At 45.4% G+C, this 19,083-nt stretch overlaps 2 protein-coding genes across 2 annotated transcripts; both read right to left on the bottom strand.

The window, feature by feature from the left end:
• Positions 1–2,474: 2,474 nt before the first annotated feature.
• Positions 2,475–8,142, bottom strand: LOC119136892 (A disintegrin and metalloproteinase with thrombospondin motifs 1-like). Its single transcript, XM_037275718.1, has 8 exons — positions 7,427–8,142; positions 5,479–5,822; positions 5,254–5,386; positions 4,710–5,167; positions 4,446–4,632; positions 4,184–4,362; positions 3,733–3,908; positions 2,475–3,478 (listed from the first exon to the last, which is right to left on the bottom strand). The coding sequence occupies exons 1-8, from the start codon at positions 8,043–8,045 to the stop codon at positions 2,740–2,742; spliced, it is 2,835 nt and encodes a 944-aa protein (XP_037131613.1). The 5' UTR covers positions 8,046–8,142; the 3' UTR covers positions 2,475–2,739.
• Positions 8,143–11,037: 2,895 nt separating this feature from the next.
• On the bottom strand, positions 11,038–17,449 carry LOC119136883 (A disintegrin and metalloproteinase with thrombospondin motifs 1-like). Its single transcript, XM_037275706.1, is given in 9 exon segments — positions 11,038–12,691; positions 12,965–13,140; positions 13,629–13,807; positions 13,892–14,078; positions 14,151–14,608; positions 14,695–14,827; positions 14,911–15,251; positions 16,469–16,934; positions 16,937–17,449. Coding segments are annotated over 9 exon segments (2,841 nt in total). The 5' UTR covers positions 17,102–17,449; the 3' UTR covers positions 11,038–11,955.
• Positions 17,450–19,083: the final 1,634 nt, after the last annotated feature.

Raw genomic sequence — 19,083 nt, 5'->3', positions numbered from 1 at the left:
TCTATCTATCTATCTATCTATCTATCTATCTTCTGTATCTAGCTATATCAAGTAAATTAAGATATATTTTCGAAGAAATTTAAATTTTTGTCACAAAGTGAAATAGCGTTTCCTGAGTTTTGAACTTAAAAACGGGCCAATTTGATCCAGAAATATAAAAGGACGATTAAGTGCACACATTTCTGTTGCAATGAATGAGCAGGAAGAAATACAGTCCAGTCGTGCTGTCAAATAAAGTTGCATCTTTAATTCACAATAAGGGACACAGCCAGGAGATGCTGTCACTTTTGCTCTAAAAACAATAAAGTCAGATTCACCATTCAGCCACAAGCAATCACATTATTATTATTATTTTTTGAAAAGTTGTTTGACTCAACACAACTGCAGTTGATGTAGTAATACTGAAATGACACAATATTGTCATTTCAGAGTTGCTCATCTTGTGACCTCAGTTCAACCTCAGTGTTTTAACATTTTCAAGTTAAAGTGTGATAAGCCATTTCATTTTCCATCCTGGACAATACCTGAATCCATCCTGGACAATACCTGAATCCAGTTACATCCCAGAAACAATGACGTCGACGAAATAATTTTAAAAAATGAATTAAAGAAAACAAGTCCACTTGTGTTTTAGAGTGTGCAGATTTTCTTGCTGATGTAATAATATTCCCTCGTATGCTTAGAAAAGTAGTCCTCAATAGAAAAAAAGACTTCTCAGACCCTTTGAAGTGCACAGCCGGAGACAGACAAGCTTTTGGTTATGGCTGCAGGCTCGGTTGCAGTGCCTCATTGTCCTGTCCTACATTGTATTAAACCATTACTAATTTCCTCAACACCATGGTCAAGTTTCAATTTACTCAGCAGAACATTTCACTGCTCAGGTAATCTAAGTGCTGAATCATTATTGTGCTGGGCCCTGCTTAATACACCTGAGGTTATTTTCTGGCCTACATAACCAGGCCACGAGAGCTTCATTTCTGCTGCCAGTGGAAGATCCATGGAATCATTTACCGGTGCACCTTGGGTAAGGAGTGGGAGGGGATATTACAATATTAACAAAATGGAATGTTGCAAAAAATGGGGTATAATATTGCAGCATCTCGAGCTAAGGCAAAGCATTAGCTGAATTGAGTCATCCTGTAGAAAATTTAGGGATGCACAATAATTTCTTTAAGTATAATATTTTTCAAGTATAAATTAATTTGATTCTTGATACGGAAAATGTCCGACATAAGGAACATTTGTGTTCCTAAAAGCACGTTAGCTATCACGTCACCACAATGAACTTGCCTTTTGTATGATTAATTTCAATTATTGTGGAATAAACTTCTAAAATACCCATCCGCTTAATGGGTTTGATGAGCCTTTTCTGCCCTCTAGTGGTAAAATGGCAGCACCGCAAACGTTATTTTCCTTTCCACTTTAACTATCAAAGTCGTTGAGAAGAAAGGAAGAAAGCTCCAGCTCCAACTTGAAGGCTCTGATTGCTCAAAATATGATCTTGACTTCTAGTTTTAAAATACAATGGGGGTCGTGAAGTATTCCAGACTGCAACATCATTGTTTGTGTGTGAAACATGATGGTGAGCTGGATAGCAGAGCAAAGATTGTCTTGTGAGAAGACAGAATGAAAGGTAATAAATAAATGATGATGAACGTGCAGATGATGTACCCGCAAGCAAACTTGCACACACTGCCGCGTTTTTTACCACTCCAAAACAAAACATGCAGGTACCAGGAGGGGGGGGGGGTATTTTTAGAATATCAAAAGAGCAGCTTTGTAGTTCATCACTCTTTTAAAAGACCACCATTAAATGGTGCAGCAAAGTGGAGACTATGGCGTATAACTCCATTGAGCCATTCAACAGACCCCTTTACAGAGGCCATTTGTAATTTGAGTGGGGACAAATTTGGGTAGCCCCGTGTCACATGTGAGCGTCAAAGTATGATGTGCTGAAATCACCAACCCTGGCGCCATGTCCATTTTTCATGCACACCTAGACAGTGCAGTAATAACCCGTGATGACTTCCAGATGTTTCTTTTAGCAGTAATGATGCCGTGGCATAAAAAGACGAGAAGCTTCCCATATGGGCTGTGGAAAGTGTGTGTTTTCACAAGTGTGTCAAATACACAAGTGCTATAAGTTTGAAATGACAATTTTCTCCAGAGTCAATATTTTATTCATGAACCAAGAAACAAATATATGTATGGATATATAAAACGTTGCATCAATACTCTTTATAGTCTATACTTCCTTCTGTGATCCCATTAACAAATAAAATATCAAAATGGCCCCATGACTATATTTAACAGTTCAAAAATTAATAATGAAAAAAGAGGAAAAACTGCTTAAACAAGATGCCTTTGCAGAAGGCAGGAGAGACTTATGAAGTAGTAGCAGGAGACAAGTCCCTGACAAAACAAAAGGCATTCACAGAGAGAAAATGAGTAACAATGTGCCTCTGGTAAAAACAAAAGTGAAGTGCTCCAGGTTTGTGGTAAATAAATGTTGACTGATAGTCCAGAAGAAATCTAACTCATTAATGTCCATGATGCTTGCTGAGATGCCACTGCCGCACTCCAAAGACAGGTGGCAGACTTTGTTGCTCCAAGTGTTTGACGCAGTCAGTGTGCTTTCTGACATTGTGTAAGGATGTGTAATGTATTGATGCAGTCTCTGACATGGGGAGTGAAAGAACAAAAAAAAAAAAAAAGGAGGTCAGATTGTCAAAGCAGTCCTTAGCAGACACTTTGATAACACAGCTCCAGGATGGGTTGCGGGCGGTTTTTGGAGTCACAGCTGTCATGGGTCAGTGTGAGGCCATCATAGCCAATGCATTGAAGCTGGCGTTTTCGGAAACCTCTGCCACAGGTTTTTGAGCATTCGGACCATTCTCCGTGAAGCCAAGAGGGGCAAGGCTGAGAGGCACAGGCTCGTGAGGTCAATGGCCGCAATTCTTCTGGACAATCCTTGGATGGATGGCCCTGGGGATCCAGACACACCACCTCTATCTGTTGCATGCCACCACCACAGGTCTGGGAGCAGGGACCCCACTCTATCAGAGCCCACTCAGCAGCACCCAACTCTCGGGTAGCATTGACAGAATGCCGACGACCTCCGTTGCTATTGGAAGAAGCAGTGTTATTGGGTCTGGGGGCAAAGTAGCTGTACTTCACTCTGGGTCTTGGGGCTGCTCCCACAGAGAACACCTGAATAGTGAGAGGCTCGGGGAGGGGGGAAAAGCTGCGGAGCCGCTCGAGACTGGCAGAAGAACCACTGTAGCGCAGTAGGGCCCCTCGCAGAGTGATGTTCGTCTCCATGGTCATTGGCTTATAATCACCATTCAACAGGTAGGTACCATTTTGTCCGCGCACTGCCAAGTAACTATTGTCATGACGACCATTACCAGGGGCGCGCTGTCTGATGTCAAGATGGGTGGCGCCTGCTGGGATTGTCACCACGTCTTGGTACCCAGGCCTGTAACAAAGACAATTGTTTAATTTAGGCCACAACGATACTACACCCTGGACTAGTTGCTAGCCTATCGCTAATGCACACTTACAATGATGGACAATTTAGAGTTGTCATAAACCTAACACGCATGAGAAAGCTCACGTAAATGCAAACTCCACAAAAAGGTATTCCATCAGTGATTTGATCTTTGATTTGACCTGGCAATAAATCACTGGCCATCTTTATTAATGTTCCGAACAAAAAGTATCATGGCGTACCTGGTGAGCCCCAGTGAGCCTGACACTCTTTTGCAGGTGAAGCCATCCCCTCCACATACTCCACATTTATCGTGACGCCGGTTGGAGCCGATAACACGATCGCATCCAGCCCTGACACATTGGCCTTGAACACAAACTGAGGCGGAATCAGGGCTGCAGGGTGTTCCATCCGCCACCTGGGGGCAATAGACATCTTGAGATTAAGATTTTTAGCTCTGTTCTTGTTTCATTTGTTGATGGTTTAATTTGACTGTTTTTTTTTCTACGAGTAACTGTATTTTACGACACTTTTATTTTCATGCATGTTCAGAAAGAAAAAAGTACATTGGCATTCAGGGTGCTGGAAGACGAAACCTGATCATTCGTCTTACATGTCGGTACGAGGGTAATTAGGATTTGTCAAGACATTCAAAATATAACAAAAAAACCCCATATTTTTCAAAATTCTTGCCTTGGATTTGAGGACAAAGAAGGATCTTGTTCCTTTGGCCCTGCACACAAGCTTGCAGCGGTCTTTGGGTGAAACACCGGCATATTTGGACACCCATTCAACACCATTGCCTGATCCAAGAGACATTTGGGCTGACATGTCATTGTGAGCCAGACACTGCTCGTCCCGAAATGACAAGCCTGAAGAGTAAAGAGAATTCTCAGTGATTGAGTTTGCACCTTTTGAATAACTCCCACTCAAGTTACAATTTTTGCTGACTTACGATTGGTGTCAGGGCAGAGCTTTGTGTTACAAGAGCGGTACTGCACCCTTTTGCCCACACAGTAATTGCCTCCATTGCTCGGCAAAGGGTTAACACATGAACGGAAGGAGTACTGCACCCCTCCCCCGCATGTTCGAGAGCAGTCACCCCAAGGACCCCACACTCCCCAGCCACTCTTGACAGGAATCTGGAAATTCTATAGGGGCATTGGTTACAATCTGATTTATACCCGAGGCATGAGAATAAAAGAAGTTACGTTTCTACCTGATGTGTGGAAGCTTGAGACTTTGTGAGACACTGCCCCATCAGGCAGTAGCTGTTGCGCCCACAGGGCGTTCCATCGGCCCATGGGAGGTTCTTGGTCTGGCAAACCAGCAAACCGTTGAATGCCCGAACGAAGCACCACAGAGCCGCACAAGTACTAGGAGTGTGAGGGCAATGTTTGGCGTCGGCACCGAAACTCATCCGACACTGATGGTCTCCATCGTAGACTGTCTCGGGTTGGGGCGGAGGGAGCGCTTCAGCCTTGACTGGTTTATCAAGCAGACATTGACCGTGGCCATTGTTGAGAAAAGTGGTGACCGTGAGTGCGGAACAGGCGGACCATGGCTGCTGCTGGTCAATACTGGTCAGGGTGGACCCCATTATGTGGGAGCCCCAGTGGGGACCGTTCACCCCAGAGCATATCTGGGCATCATCGTGAGGCATGTTGAGGACATGGCCTACGGGACAGAACAACAAAACCACACTTAGTTGTGCTCACGACGTATCATTGTCACATATCAGAGCTGAGCATTTTTCTACTCACCTAGTTCATGTGCCACGGTGAATGCAGTGAGGAGTCCGTCATCTTTAACAATTGAGCAGCTACTGTCTGGGACACACACCGTACCGACGTCAGCCAGTCCAAGAAGGTCACAGAAATGGGGACCACACAGTTTCTGAAGAAACAGACCAAGGAGTCAAAACATGCTCTTTATCCATGTTTTCTTTCCTTCTTCCCCACAATTCTTCTCATCCTCCTCCAACCTACCGTTCTGGTGAAGAGGATAGCTGTGTCATAGTGCTCAGGCTGGCGGTCGCTGGGGGGATTGTACTGCCGCTGCCACTGGCAGAAGTTGCGGAGAGTCGTTCCAGCATTGGACGACACTTGAGGGCCTCGCTCTTTTTCATAGACCACCAGCAGCTTTACCACAGTCAGGCTGATGGAGTTGTGGAGGCTGGGGTGGCGATACAGACGAGATGCCACCGCCATGATGTTGAGGAGGTAAGTCTTGAGCCCGGCACCGTGGAATTCGGCCATGGACTGGTCAGCCACCAGCATAATCTCCAGATAGTAGCGAGGAGTGGAAACAAAACGCTTGGTCCTGTGGGGGCCTGCGGGATGGGATGAGGGTTAAGAAAATTTATTACAATGTTTTCTGTCGTCATTTTTTGTGCAGATGTTCCTAATGATACTTTTTGCAAAGAGGTCAAATTCAGTGTTGTGCACAAATGTGAAAAGTAGCAGGGACAGAAAAACACTCAAGTAAATCAAACTGGTCATTCTTGCTTTCTGCATTTGATTTGTGTTTAACAATCTGCTGTTAATAAAGGTGTCACGATCCGTCTCCGTTTGTTTTCTTGTTTTAATGTTGCCATGGTTTCTGTTCGTGTCGCCCCTCCCCTCCTGTGTCTGCTCACAATCTATAGAATAGCCGTCACCTGCCTCGCCTTACCTGTCAAGTATTTAAGTCCTGTCTGCTTGTCACACCTTGTCGGGTTGTTCTTGTATCTCTTGTTTTTCTAGTCGCTAGTCTGTTCTCATCTTGTTTCTGGTTTCGTCTTTCTTGTCTTTCTGGTTGAGCCTCTATAGTCTGTCTTTTGAGTTCCCTCAATGAACCCTGGTCCAAGCTGCATGTGGTCGCCCAGCTCCATTCACTCATTGACAGAACAATCCGACCAATTCAGCGACCAGCGCTTGGACTAACGGTTACCGGCTCCCGCAGTTGCGGCATGGACGCCACAGAGCTGGGCTCCAGCGAGGCAAGACGCACGACCGCCCCCCAACCCAGTTCCGACGGCGCGGATGCTCCGGCCGCCACCAGTTCCGGCGGCGCGGATCCAGCGGGCGTCACCCAGTTGGTTTTCAACGGCGCAAGACGCACGGCCACCTCCCGACCCAGTTCCGACGGCGCGGATGCTGCGGCCGTCACCAGTTCCGGCGGCGCGGATCCAGCGGCCGTCAACCAGTCGGCCTTCGGCGGCGTTTGACGTATGACCGCCTCCCCATTCCCTCCCGCCCCTTGTTGGACAGTTTTTGATTTTTCTTTTTTGGGGTGTCAGGAGCTCTCCATTTTACTGTCACGATCCGTCTCCATTCGTTTCCTTGTTTTAATGTTGCCATGGTTTCTGGTCACGTCGCCCCTCCCCTCCTGTGTCTGCTCACAATCTATGTAATGGCTGTCACCTCCCTCTCCATACCTATCATACCTAAGGTATCTGCCTGTCACACCCTGTCGGGTTGTTCTTGTTTCTCTTGTTTTTCTAGTCGCTAGTCTGTTCTCGTCTTTTTTCTGGTTTCGTCTTTCTTGTTTTTCTGTTCAGTTATTCTCGTCCCTAGTCGAGCCTCTATAGTCTGTCTTTGGAGGTCCCTCAATAAGTCTTGGTCCAAGCTGCATTTGGCCGCCCAGCTCCATTCACTCCATGACAAAAGGCAGCATGGTGGCCAAATAGTAAGCACATCATGGCAGAGAGGTTCTTTGTTTCAATCTCTGGCTGAGGTCCGACTGTGTGAGATTTGAACGTTCTCTCTGCGCTTGTGTGGGTTTTCCTTTTTCCCTTTTTTTGTGTGGGTACGCCAATTTCCATCCTGGTTTATGCACGTTTGCATCAGCAAAAATTCACAAATGCTGGGAAAAGCAGATGGCTGGATGGATATTAAGTTCCAAAGAGTGTTTTGTGTGTGTGTGCGTGTGCGCGTGTGTGTGTACAAACGCTACCTGTTTGGTTTTTGTTGACGGCTTCACGTTGAGGCTCTTTCTCCAGATTTGTTGGCACTCGATCCTCGTCCTCATTGACCCCACACTCACCCGTCTCTGCCCGAGCCCTCCGGCGGATGAGGTGGACTTCCTCATCCTTTTCCTCATCAATCAAGAAGTCACTTGCGTTGAGAGGTTTGATGAAGTACTCTTGCCCTTGAAAGTAAAACCCACCACTCAGTCCCTGGCACAGGTTTAACGCAGCAGCGGAGTGCTCTTCTTCGTACACTGTGCCCGAGAAGAAACAACCGTGCTCGTCTGCGCGCTTGGGTTCCTGACTCAGCTCGGATTCGGGAGTCCCCACAATGTGGAAGACAAATCCCGGGGACAGTAACGTCTGAGCCGGCTCCAGGTGCAAGATAATCGCTTGACCAAACGCGTCCAGCCTGTACACTTTCATCTCCGACATTTTCTGCTTTTCTTCAAGGGAGTAGGTTCGCTTCGGTTGGGTGCCATTCGCCAGCCAGACCGTTGGGTCAAGCCTGACAGGCACTACGGTACTCTCTTCCCAAGGGCTTTGCGTCGAGCCGGTGCACAGACCAGCCATGAAACCAATAGAAACACAGACAAGCCACATCATACAGAAGTGGAATCCAACAAGCAGATGCAACGGTTCTTTTTGGTTCTGCTGACCCCCAGACAAATTCGCTGATTTTTGACTGGTAGTCACAATTGTCCGACCTTAAATATGCCCCGGCCCGGTGCCCCACCCCGGTGCCCCACCCCGGTGCCCCACCCCGGTGCTCCACCCCATTTTTTGAGGGTCCTGTCAAGGCCAAGTTATGTGTTTCACGTTGTCATAGTAATCAATCACTGTTAACAAAAAATGGGCTGAGGGCAACAAAGGGAAATTCCACCAGTGGAGCGACTGGTTTTGTTTGTTTTAACCCAAAACACACAGTTTACCCGCCCTCCCATATATGGTTTGCATTTCCAGCAACTGAGACTCATTAAAGTAAAAATTCCGAGGTACATTCTTAATCATGTGCAATGTGCCACTAAGGGACAGAAAGAATCAAATGGATGAAAAATGGTAAACATATCACACGGCAGGGTTCTGTGTGTCGTGCTCACACTCACTGCTCAGTTTCTCCCGGTCAAGTTAACTGAGTTGAGCCGCAACCAGGCAGCGACCGAGTGCAACCCTAACCCTAAATGACTATTTTAGCACTTTGAAGAAAAACCTCATTTCTCACTTCAACTTTATCATTTAAACCTAACTTCAAATATGAAATCACATTGGCTTGTTAGAAACGACTTCTGTCTTTATAAAAGCAAGGTTAAAACATTTTTAATGTCACTCTCAATGCAAGTCAGCAGACGCACAAACACACAGACACAGACACACTTCAAAAATGAAGCAAAATAAGCGATGCATCTTTAACCTCCAAGAACGTCAATCTTGAAGAAGAAATAAACCCCTAAATTTCCTTTACAGTAATGTGTTACATGTGCCCCCACTCGTTTAAACACAACGTTCTGATAAATATTGCATTTGTGGAATATGGGTTAAAATGGCAAAATGCAACTGGTTTTATCCATCTCAGTGGGCGGCCATTTTGCCACATGCTGTCGAGTGTAAATGACATCACAGTCGCCACAATCAGTCACGGCTCACCAGTTTTCCTGAAGCTGCGCCTTGATTGGTTATGACCTGAGACCTGACGATGTGCGATTTTCAGTTGGCAGCAAGTGGAAAAATGGCCGCCCCTGCAGACCGATAAAAACAGATGGATTTTGCCTGTTTAATTAATTTTCCACAAAGGAAACGTGAATCGGAACACTGTGTTTTGACTAATTGGGCTGCACGGAAGATATTGTCACAAAGAAAATGTTGGGGTTGACTTCCAGTTTAAGGACAATCATGGAGTCGTAGTTACTTTACCCCTCTGATAGCTGACTTGGCAAGGACACTGTTCTGTTCTTGAGAAGATGCAATCAACACTTGTGTCATTCTTCCCGAGTTATTGCAGAGGCAAAGAACTTTGAGAGCCAAGTCAAGTTTATTTGTATAGCCCTAAATCAATAGCAGTCTCAAAGGGCCTTCACATAGACAAAAATTGACAATTATTCTCAAGAGCCTGAGCAAGTCCACCGCGTCACGCAGTGACGTGCGGTGAGGGTTGGGGTTGGTGAGGCACTGACTCAGTCAGATTTACAAACGTACTGTATGACGCTAAGGCACTGACTCACAAGTCAGATTTACATGCATACATGGTTGTTATCCCATTCTTGATTAAATTTAATAACATTTTAAACACACCACTGTACATTTAAACACACCACTGCAGTATTCTTACCTTTACTTGTAAATGAAGTCCATTCTCCTGTCCTTCTGGACGAAGATCTCGATGACAGGGAAAGCAATAAAGTCGATTTTTGGCAGCACAACCACAAAGCCAGTCTTTTTTAGAGTACCAATCCTTTTGAAACCAACGTGTTGTAGTCCGTCCCGGGAGGCCCGTAGTTTGAATTAATCCTCGCATATCTGGCGTTGGTCTTCCCTTACTTATGGTTTCTTGCTTTGACTGAAAGTCAAGTTTTGAAACATTTCTTATTTTCGAGATTATATCCTCCATTGTCAGGGAAAATAAAGCCAAATAGCGACGCGTTAGCACCGAATGTTGTTGGTTGTTTTTCTTTTCTTTTTTCTTCTTCTTAATTTACTCTCGCATTTACTCGTGTCGTGAACTATTAGCCGCAGGCTCACTATCGCCCCATCTTCGAGGCAAAGGTACTGGCTGCCTCAAGGCCCGTATTTTCCCGCTGACTGCAAGCACGCGCCGTTTGCACGCGCTCAGTACAGTGTGTGAGTGGTGCACACTCACACGCTCGCCCTGAGAGGCACTACCTGTCACTGCCTCAGCCTCCATGATTCTCGTCTCCCGTTGTTATTTGAACAAGAAATACAGCTATTTTGACTATGAAAATGATCCAAATGTATAGGAAACACACCAAAATTGCATTAAAAGCATAGATCACAGGACAGATATTATATTATGTTTTATTATATTATTCATTTTTTAACAACTTATGGTGACAGCTGAGGAAACCATGTTGAGCCCTTTACTGCCCCTGGTGGCAAGGTGAGGCACTGCCTCACCTGCCTCCTATGAGTGTACGTGCCTGGCGTCACGTTTACTCGTACAGGTGGAGACTGGCGGGGTAAAATACTCAACCACTTAATGGGTTTGACGATGCTTTTCTCCCCTCTAGTGGCGAAATGGCAGCACCGCATATGAGACACGTAACCGTTACTTTTTTTCACTTTAACTATCAAAGTTGCTGAGAAGAAACGAAGCTCCAACCTGAAGGCTTCGTCGTAGGCTCTTATTGCTCAAAATATGATCTTGACTTCAGGTTTTAAAATACAAGGGGGTCGTGAAGTATTCCACACCGCATGTCCATTTTTCATGCACACCTACACAGTGCAGTAATAACCCGTAATGACTTCCAGATGTTTCTTTCAGCAGTAATGATGCCGTGGCATAAAAAGACGAGAAGCTTGGAAAAGTGTGTTTTCACAAGTGTGTCAAATACCCATGTGCTATAACTTTGAAATGACAAACTTCTCCAGAGTCAATATTTTATTCATAAACCAAGAAACAAATATATATATATATACATATATAAAACATTGCATAAATACTCTTTATAGTCTATACTTCCTTCTGTGATCTCATTAACAAATAAAAATATCAAAATGGCCACATGATTATATTTAACAGGCTGTACAAAAATAAATAATGTTTGGATATTTTGTACAAAAGAGGAAAAACTGCTTAAACAAGATGCCTTCGCAGAAGGCAGGAGAGACTTACTTATGAAGTAGTAGCAGGAGACAAGTCCCTCGTTAAGTCTCCACATACACAAAAAGCACACACATACGCGCACACTTACCAGCGCTCACAAATTCTTTGGTTTTCAAGATATGGCAAAATGACAAAACAAAAGGCATTCATAGAGAGAAAATGAGTGTAACAATGTGCCACTGGTAAAAACAAAAGTGAAGTGCTACAGGTTTGTGATAAATAAATGTTGACTGATAGTTCAGAATAAATCTCAATTTCCATACCTGATGGGGTGACTAAGTAGAATATGAGCTAATTTTTCTCCACACACAAACACATATGTCTGTGTGTGGGTGTATATAAAATTGTATAAAATCTCCACGAGCGTTAAAATCTGTCCAGCCCAGCTTGGACAAACAACATATATGTTTCAAATCTTTACATACTTTCACACGCAAGCATACTATTGCAATTGTAAACAGCGTGCTCAAACTCATTAATGTCCATGATGCTTGCTGAGATGCCACTGCTGCACTCCAAAGACAGGTGGCAGACTTTGTTGCTCCAAGTGTTTGACACGGTCAGTGTGCTTTCCGACATTGTGTGTGGATGTGTAATGTATTGATGCAGTCTCTGACATGGGGAGTGAAAGAACGAACAAAAAAAAAAAAAAAGGAGGTCAGATTGTCAAAGCTGTCCTTAGCAGGCACCTTGATAACACAGCTCTAGGAGGGGTCGCGGGCGGTTTTTGGAGTCACAGCTGTCATGGGTCAGTGTGAGGCCATCATAGCCAATGCATCGAAGCTGGCGTTTTCGGAAACCTCTGCCACAGGTTTTTGAGCATGCGGACCATTCTCCGAGAAGCCAAGAGGGGCAAGGCTGAGAGGCACAGGATCGTGAGGCCAAAGGCCGCAATTCTTCTGGACAATCCTTGGATGGACGGCCCTGGGGATCCAGACACACCACCTCTCTCTGCTGCATGCCACCTCCACAAGTCTGGGAGCAGGGACCCCATTCCATCAGAGCCCACTCGGCAACACCCAACTCTCGGATAGCATTGATGGAATGCCGACGACCTCCGTTGTTGGAAGAAGCAGCGTTATTGGGTCTGGGGGCAAAGTAGCTGTACTTCACTCTGGGCCTTGGGGCTTCTCCCACAGACAACACCTGAATAGTGAGAGGCTCGGGGAGGGGGGAAAAGCTGCGGAGCCGCTCGAGACTGGCAGAAGAACCACTGTAGCGTAGTAGCGCCCCACGCAGAGGGATGTCCGTCTCCATGGTCATTAGCTTATAATCACCATTCAACAGGTAGGTACCATCCTGTCGGCGCATTGCCAAGTAACTGTTGTCATGACGACCGTTACCAGGGGCACGCTGTTTGATGTCAAGATGGGTGGCGCCCGCTGGGATTGTCACCACGTCTTGGTACCCAGGCCTGTAACAAAGACAACAATTGTTTAGTTTAGGCTACAACTATACTACACTAGTTGCTGGCCAATCGCTAATGCACATTTACAATCACAATGATGGACAATTTAGAGTTGTCATGAACCTAACTCACATGAGAAAGCTCACGTGAGCACGGGGAGTGAATGCAAACTCCACATAAAGATATTTCATCAGTGATTTGATATTTGATTTGACCTGGCAGTAAATAAACTGCCTATCTTTATTATTGTTCAGAACAAAAAGTATCCTGGATTATTACCTGGCACGCTCCAGTGAGCCTGACACTTTTTTGCAGGTGGCGCCATCCCCTCCGCATACTCCACATTTATCGTAGCGCTGGTTGGAGCCAATAACACGATCACATCCAGCCTTGACACATTGGCCTTGAACACAAACTGAGGTGGAATCGGGGCTGCAGGGTGTTCCATCCGCCACCTGGGGGCGACAGACAAAAATCTCGAGATTAAAATCCTGCCTTGAATGAGTTATTTCAGAACAGTATGTCAAGAGGTAGAAAGTAGTTGTCAGGGTTGGGGCCAAAATACATCCCAGTATTATGGTGAGAAAATGCCGCCAAAAATATGGTTTGATGGAATTAAGTTAGCGTCATAGTGTAGTACCAAACATCACGACTAATAATGAAAGAAATACTGTATATGAATGTAGGAAGAGATACGTTGAAATTTAATCTATGTTCTTGTTTTATTTGTTGATGTTTTAATTTAGCTGTTTTTTCTACAAGTTACTGTATTTTACTACACTTATTTTTATGCATGTTAAAAAAAAAAAAGAAAAAGTACATTGGCAGTGAGGGTGCTGGAAGACGAAACCTGATCGTTTGTCTTACATGTCAGCACGAGGGTAATGAGGATTTGTGAAGACATTCAAAATATAACAAAAAATAAATTTTTCAAAATTCTTGCCTTGGATTTGAGGACAAAGAAGTATCCTGTTCCTTTGGCCCTGCACACAAGCTTGCAGCGGTCTTTGGGTGAAACACCGGCATATTTGGGCACCCATTCAACACCCTCGCCTGATCCAAGAGACATTTGGGCTGACATGTCATTGTGAGCCAGACACTGCTCCTCCCGAAATGACAAGCCTGAAGAGTAAAGAGAATTCTCAGTGATCGTGTTTGCACCTTTTGAATAATTCCCACTCAAGTGACAATTTTTTGCTGACTTACCATTGGTGTCAGGGCAGAGCTCTGTGTTACAAGAGCGGTACTGGATCCTCTTGCCCTCACAGTACTTGCCTCCATTCTTTGGCAAAGGGTTATCACATGAACGGAAGGAGTACTGCACCCCTCCCCCGCATGTCCGAGAGCAGTCACCCCAGGGACCCCACACGCCCCAGCCACCGTTGACAGGAATCTGGAAATGTTACACAGGGTTACAGTCTGACTTATACCCGAGGCATGAGAATAAAAGAAGTTACGTTTCTACCTGATGTTTGGAAGCTTGAGACTTTGTGAGACACTGCCCTGCCAGGCAGTAGCTGTCGTGCCCACAGGACGTTCCATCGGCCCATGGGGAGTTCTTGGTCTGGCAAACCAGCAAACCGTTGGTTGTCGTAACGGTGCACCACAGAGCCGCACAAGTAGTGCTCAGGTCAGGGCAATGTTGGGAGTCGTCGCCGAAAGTCAGCCGACACTGATGGTCTGCATCGTAGACTGTCCCGGGGAGGGGCTGAGGGAGCGCTTGAGGCTTGACTGGTTTATCAAGCAGACATTGACCGTGGCCATTGTCGAGAAAAGTGGTGACCATGAGTGCGGAACAGGCGGACCATGGCTGCTGCTGGTCAAGATTGGACAGGGTGGAGGCCATCATGTGGGAGCCCCAATGGGGACCGTTCACCCCAGAGCATAGCTGGGCATCATCGTGAGGCATGTTGAAGACATGTCCTGCGGGACAGTACAACAAAACCACACTTAGTCGTGCTCACGACGTATCATTGTCACATATCAGAGCTGAGCATTTTTCTACTCACCTAGTTCATGGGCCACGGTGAATGCAGCTTGGAGTCCGTCATCTTCGATAATTGAGCAGCTTCTGTCTGGGTCACACACCGTACCGACGTCAGCCATTCCAAGAGTGTCACAGGAATGGGCACCACACAGGTCCTGAAGAAACAGACCAAGGAGTCAAAACATGCTCTTTATCTCTGATTCTTCCCCACAATTCTTCTCATCCTCCTCCAACCTACCGTTCTGGTGAAGAGCATAGCTGTATCATAGTGCTCAGGGTGGCGGTCACTGGGGGGGTTGTGCTGCCGCTGCCACTGGCAGAAGTTGCGGAGGGTCATTGCAGCATTGGACGACACTTGAGGGCCTCGCTCTTCTTCGTAAACCACCAGCAGCTTTACCACAGCTAGGCTGATGGAGTTGTGGATGCTCGGGTGGCGATACAGACGAGATGCCACCGCCATGATGGTGAGGAGGTAAGCCTTGAGCCCAGCACCGTGGAATTCGGCCATGGACTGGTCAGCCACCAGCATAATCTCCAGATAGCGAGGAGTGGAAACAAAACGCTTGGTCCTGTGGGGGCCTGCGGGATGGGATGAGGGTTAAGAAAATTTATTACAATGTTTTCTGTCGTCATTTTTTGTGCAGATGTTCCTAATGATACTTTTTGCAAAGAGGTCAAATTCAGTGTTGTGCGCAAATGTGAAAAGTAGCAGGGACAGAAAAACACTCAAGTATGTAAATCAAAATGGCTATTCTCGCTTTCTGCATTTGATTTGTGTTTAACAATCTGCTGTTAATAAAGGCAGCATGGTGGCCAAATAGTAAGCACATCATGGCAGAGAGGTTCCTTGTTTCAATCTCTGGCTGAGGTCCGCCTGTGTGAAATTTGAACGTTCTCTGTGCTTGTGTGGGTTTTCTTTTTTCCCTTTTTTTTCTGTGGGCACAGTACTCCAACTTCCTCCCCCGTTCATGCACGTTTGCATCAGCAAAAATTCAAAGATGCTGGGAAAAGCAGATGGCTGGATGGATATTAAGTTCCAAAGAGAGTTTTTTCTGTGTGTGTGTATGTGTGTGAAAGTGTGTGTGAGTGTATATGTGTGTGTGTGGGGGTGGAGGCAGGATGCCATGACTTAGCGTCATGACTCCTCCTCCCACTTCTTGTTCTCAAAATGACCTTTTCTGCTGGAAAATTCTGACATAGTTTGTACGGGGGAAAAAAATCCTCTGTAGGGGGACACATTTCTGTACCAGGAGGTGAGTTAGCACGTCTCAGCGCTGCCGGGCTGCGACTGGCTCTGCTTAAACCCCTGCCTGCTCTTGCTCCCTCCTTCCTCATGGTTCCCCTTGAGAATGAAGGACCTGTGCCACCCACTCCCGCCCATACTCCGCCCCTGTTGGCACAGCGTGTACGGTGCTGTCAAATTGTTGATGGGTCGGCAATAATATCTGCACTTGCGGACCCACATGCACGCACGGTTATTTTATAGAACTATTATTTCATCCCACACACACACATATATATATATATATATATATATATATATATATATATATAGTATATATATATATACATATATATATATATTGTATATATATATATACATATATATATATGATTATGTATATATATATATATATATATATATATATATATATATATATATATATATATAAAGAAAGAAAGAAAGAAAGATTTCATAGCTATATACAGATTTTAATGCTCGTGGAGATTTTATACAATTTTATATACACACACAGACACGTGCGTGTGTGTGTGAGTGTGTGTACAAACGCTACCTGTTTGGTCTTTCTTGACGGCTTCACGTTCAGGCTTTTTCTCCAGATTTGTTGGCACTCGATCCTCGTCCTCATTGACCCCACATTTGGAGCTGCTCTCACCCGCCTCTGCCCGAGCCCTCCGGCGGATGAGGTGGACTTCCTCGTCCTTTTCCTCATCATTCACGAAGTCACTTGTGTTGAGAGGTTTGATGAAATACTCTTGCCCTTGAAAGTAAAATCCACCACTCAGTCCCTGGCACAGGTTTAACGCAGCAGCGGAGTGCTCTTCTCCGTTCACCGTGCCCGAGAAGAAACAACCGTGCTCGTCTGCGCTCTTGGGTTCCTGACTCAGCTCGGATTCGGGAGTCCCCACAATGTGGAAGACGAATCCCGGGGACAGGAACGTCTGATCCGGCTCCAGCTGCAAGATAATCGCTTGACCAAACGCGTCCAGCCTGTACACTCTCATCTCCGACACTTTTCTGCATTTTCTTCAGGGGAGTAGGTTCGCTTCGGTTGGGTGTCACTCGCCAGCCGGACCGTTGGGTCAAGCCTGACAGGCACTACGGTACTCTCTTCCCAAGGGCTTTGCGTCGAGCCGGTGCACAGACCAGCCATGAAACCAATAGAAACACAGACAAGCCACATCATACAGAAGTGGAATCCAACAAGCAGATGGAAACGTTCGCGTGATGACGTTAGTAAAGTCCTACTAACTTAATACATACAAGTTCCAAAAATCTAGTCACACTGCGCTAAAAAAAGAAAAAAGAAATCCAGTGCAAATCTTGTTTAAAGTTAACTGTCACACTGACAAAAAGCCTATTTGAGTCAGGGAAAATAAAAGCTGACTCTCAGTAGTAAATCCAACGGGTCTTTCGCTCTCCCTGTTTCTCCCAAACTGAGCAAATATCAGCGCCTGGTTTTGTCTTTAAGATGCAGCGGTTCTTTTTGGTTCTGCTGACTCCCAGATGGATTCGCTGCTTTTTGACTGGCAATCAGAATTGTCCGGCCTTAAATACGCCCCGGCACGGTGCCCCACCCCCTTTTTTGAGGGCCCTCTCGGGGCCAAGTCATGTGCGCAACCAAACGTTTCACGTTGTCATAATAATCAATCACTGTTAACAAAAAAGGGGCTGAGGGCAGCAAAGGAAAATTCCACCAGCGGAGCCCCGAGTTTCGTTTGTTTTAACCCAAAATATAAACAGTTTACCCCCCCTCCCATATATGGTTTGCATTTCCAGTAACTGAGACTCATTAAAGTAAGCATTCCGAGGTACATTCTTAATCATGTGCAGTGTGCGACTAGGGAACAGAAAAAATCAAATGGACAAAAAAAATGGTAACCATATCACACTCGGCAGGGTTCCGAGTGGCGTGCTCACACTCACTGCTCAGTTTCTCCCGGCCAAGTTAACAGCGTTGAGCCGCTGCCAGGCAGCGAGCGAGTGCAACTTTCGGGGAGAGGGAGCTGAGAGGGGCCGCTGAGTTTTTAAGGTGGAACGCATCTAAAGCCGGGGCAGCTCCTGTATTGGAACTCAAACATATTCAGCCCCCGTCCGTGGATCTCTTTCCCCTCCCGCCCAGATTTGTCCTCCTCTGCGTGGTCGGCGAGTAGAGCAGCCTAGGATTTCACCTAAATAACTACTTCAGCACTCTGAAGAAAAACCTCATTTCTCTCATCAACTTTATCACTTAAACCTAACTTCAAATATGAAATCACATCGGCTTGTTAGAAACAATTTCTCTGTCTTTATAAAAGCAAGGTTAAAATTATTAACAGAATTCTCGCAAATGCAACTAATAATGTTGGTATATATTCCTTATCCTCCATCCATCCATCTGTCCATTTCTTTATCGTCATAGCAAAGCTTTTGTAAAACTACGTGTCGACTACCTAATTGATTAGTCCACCTTAAAAATAAGAGCAAAGAAAAAGAGTGACTGTAATTCAACATATATCCACGAGATGTCAGAAACGACCTAAATAACGTCTTAACGGTTTTTAATGCAATTCAATGTTAAACCACAAGATGGCGATATTGTATTACATTGGAGGGTCGAGAAAAGCTTAACGCTTTTCTGGCAGTCAGGCTCGCCACCAATCTATTTTCTCCAGCGTTTTTTATTATTGGCGTGGCAGGTGACCTGCACCCTCCTCTCGCCGATATGGAAAGGTAGCCAGCCAATTGCAGGACACATACAGACTATCATTCACAATTTCACACCTATATATACTAATGTAGTCGTCAATTAAGCTAAAATATATTCTGGGAATGTTGTCCTTGGAGTCCCCGGAGAAACAGGAAGGCTGGAGCCAAGATTTATTGCTTTATTGACCCAATGCACATCTACCTGTGTCTCATTTTCATGCGTTGTGTATTTGCTATGTTTTCATCTCTAGTTGTTGTCGTCAGCCCGATTCCTTCTATTTTATTTCGCTCCCTGGTTTCTTTCTGACTGAGTCTAGTCACTGTTGGTGCTGCCTTATGTCACATTGCCTTTGACACTATGGGGAATATCGACAACCCAATAAATATGACAAGCATGCATGGATCCAAGGAAAACTTTGTGTAGTCCATCTTCAGAAAATAGTGGTTTCACGCTAGTGTCAGTATTACTTGCCATCATAG

The sequence above is a fragment of the Syngnathus acus genome, chromosome 2 (genome assembly GCF_901709675.1).
Source record: "Syngnathus acus chromosome 2, fSynAcu1.2, whole genome shotgun sequence".
Taxonomy (NCBI): Eukaryota; Metazoa; Chordata; class Actinopteri; order Syngnathiformes; family Syngnathidae; genus Syngnathus; species Syngnathus acus.
This window is presented reverse-complemented; position numbering and strand designations above follow the sequence as displayed.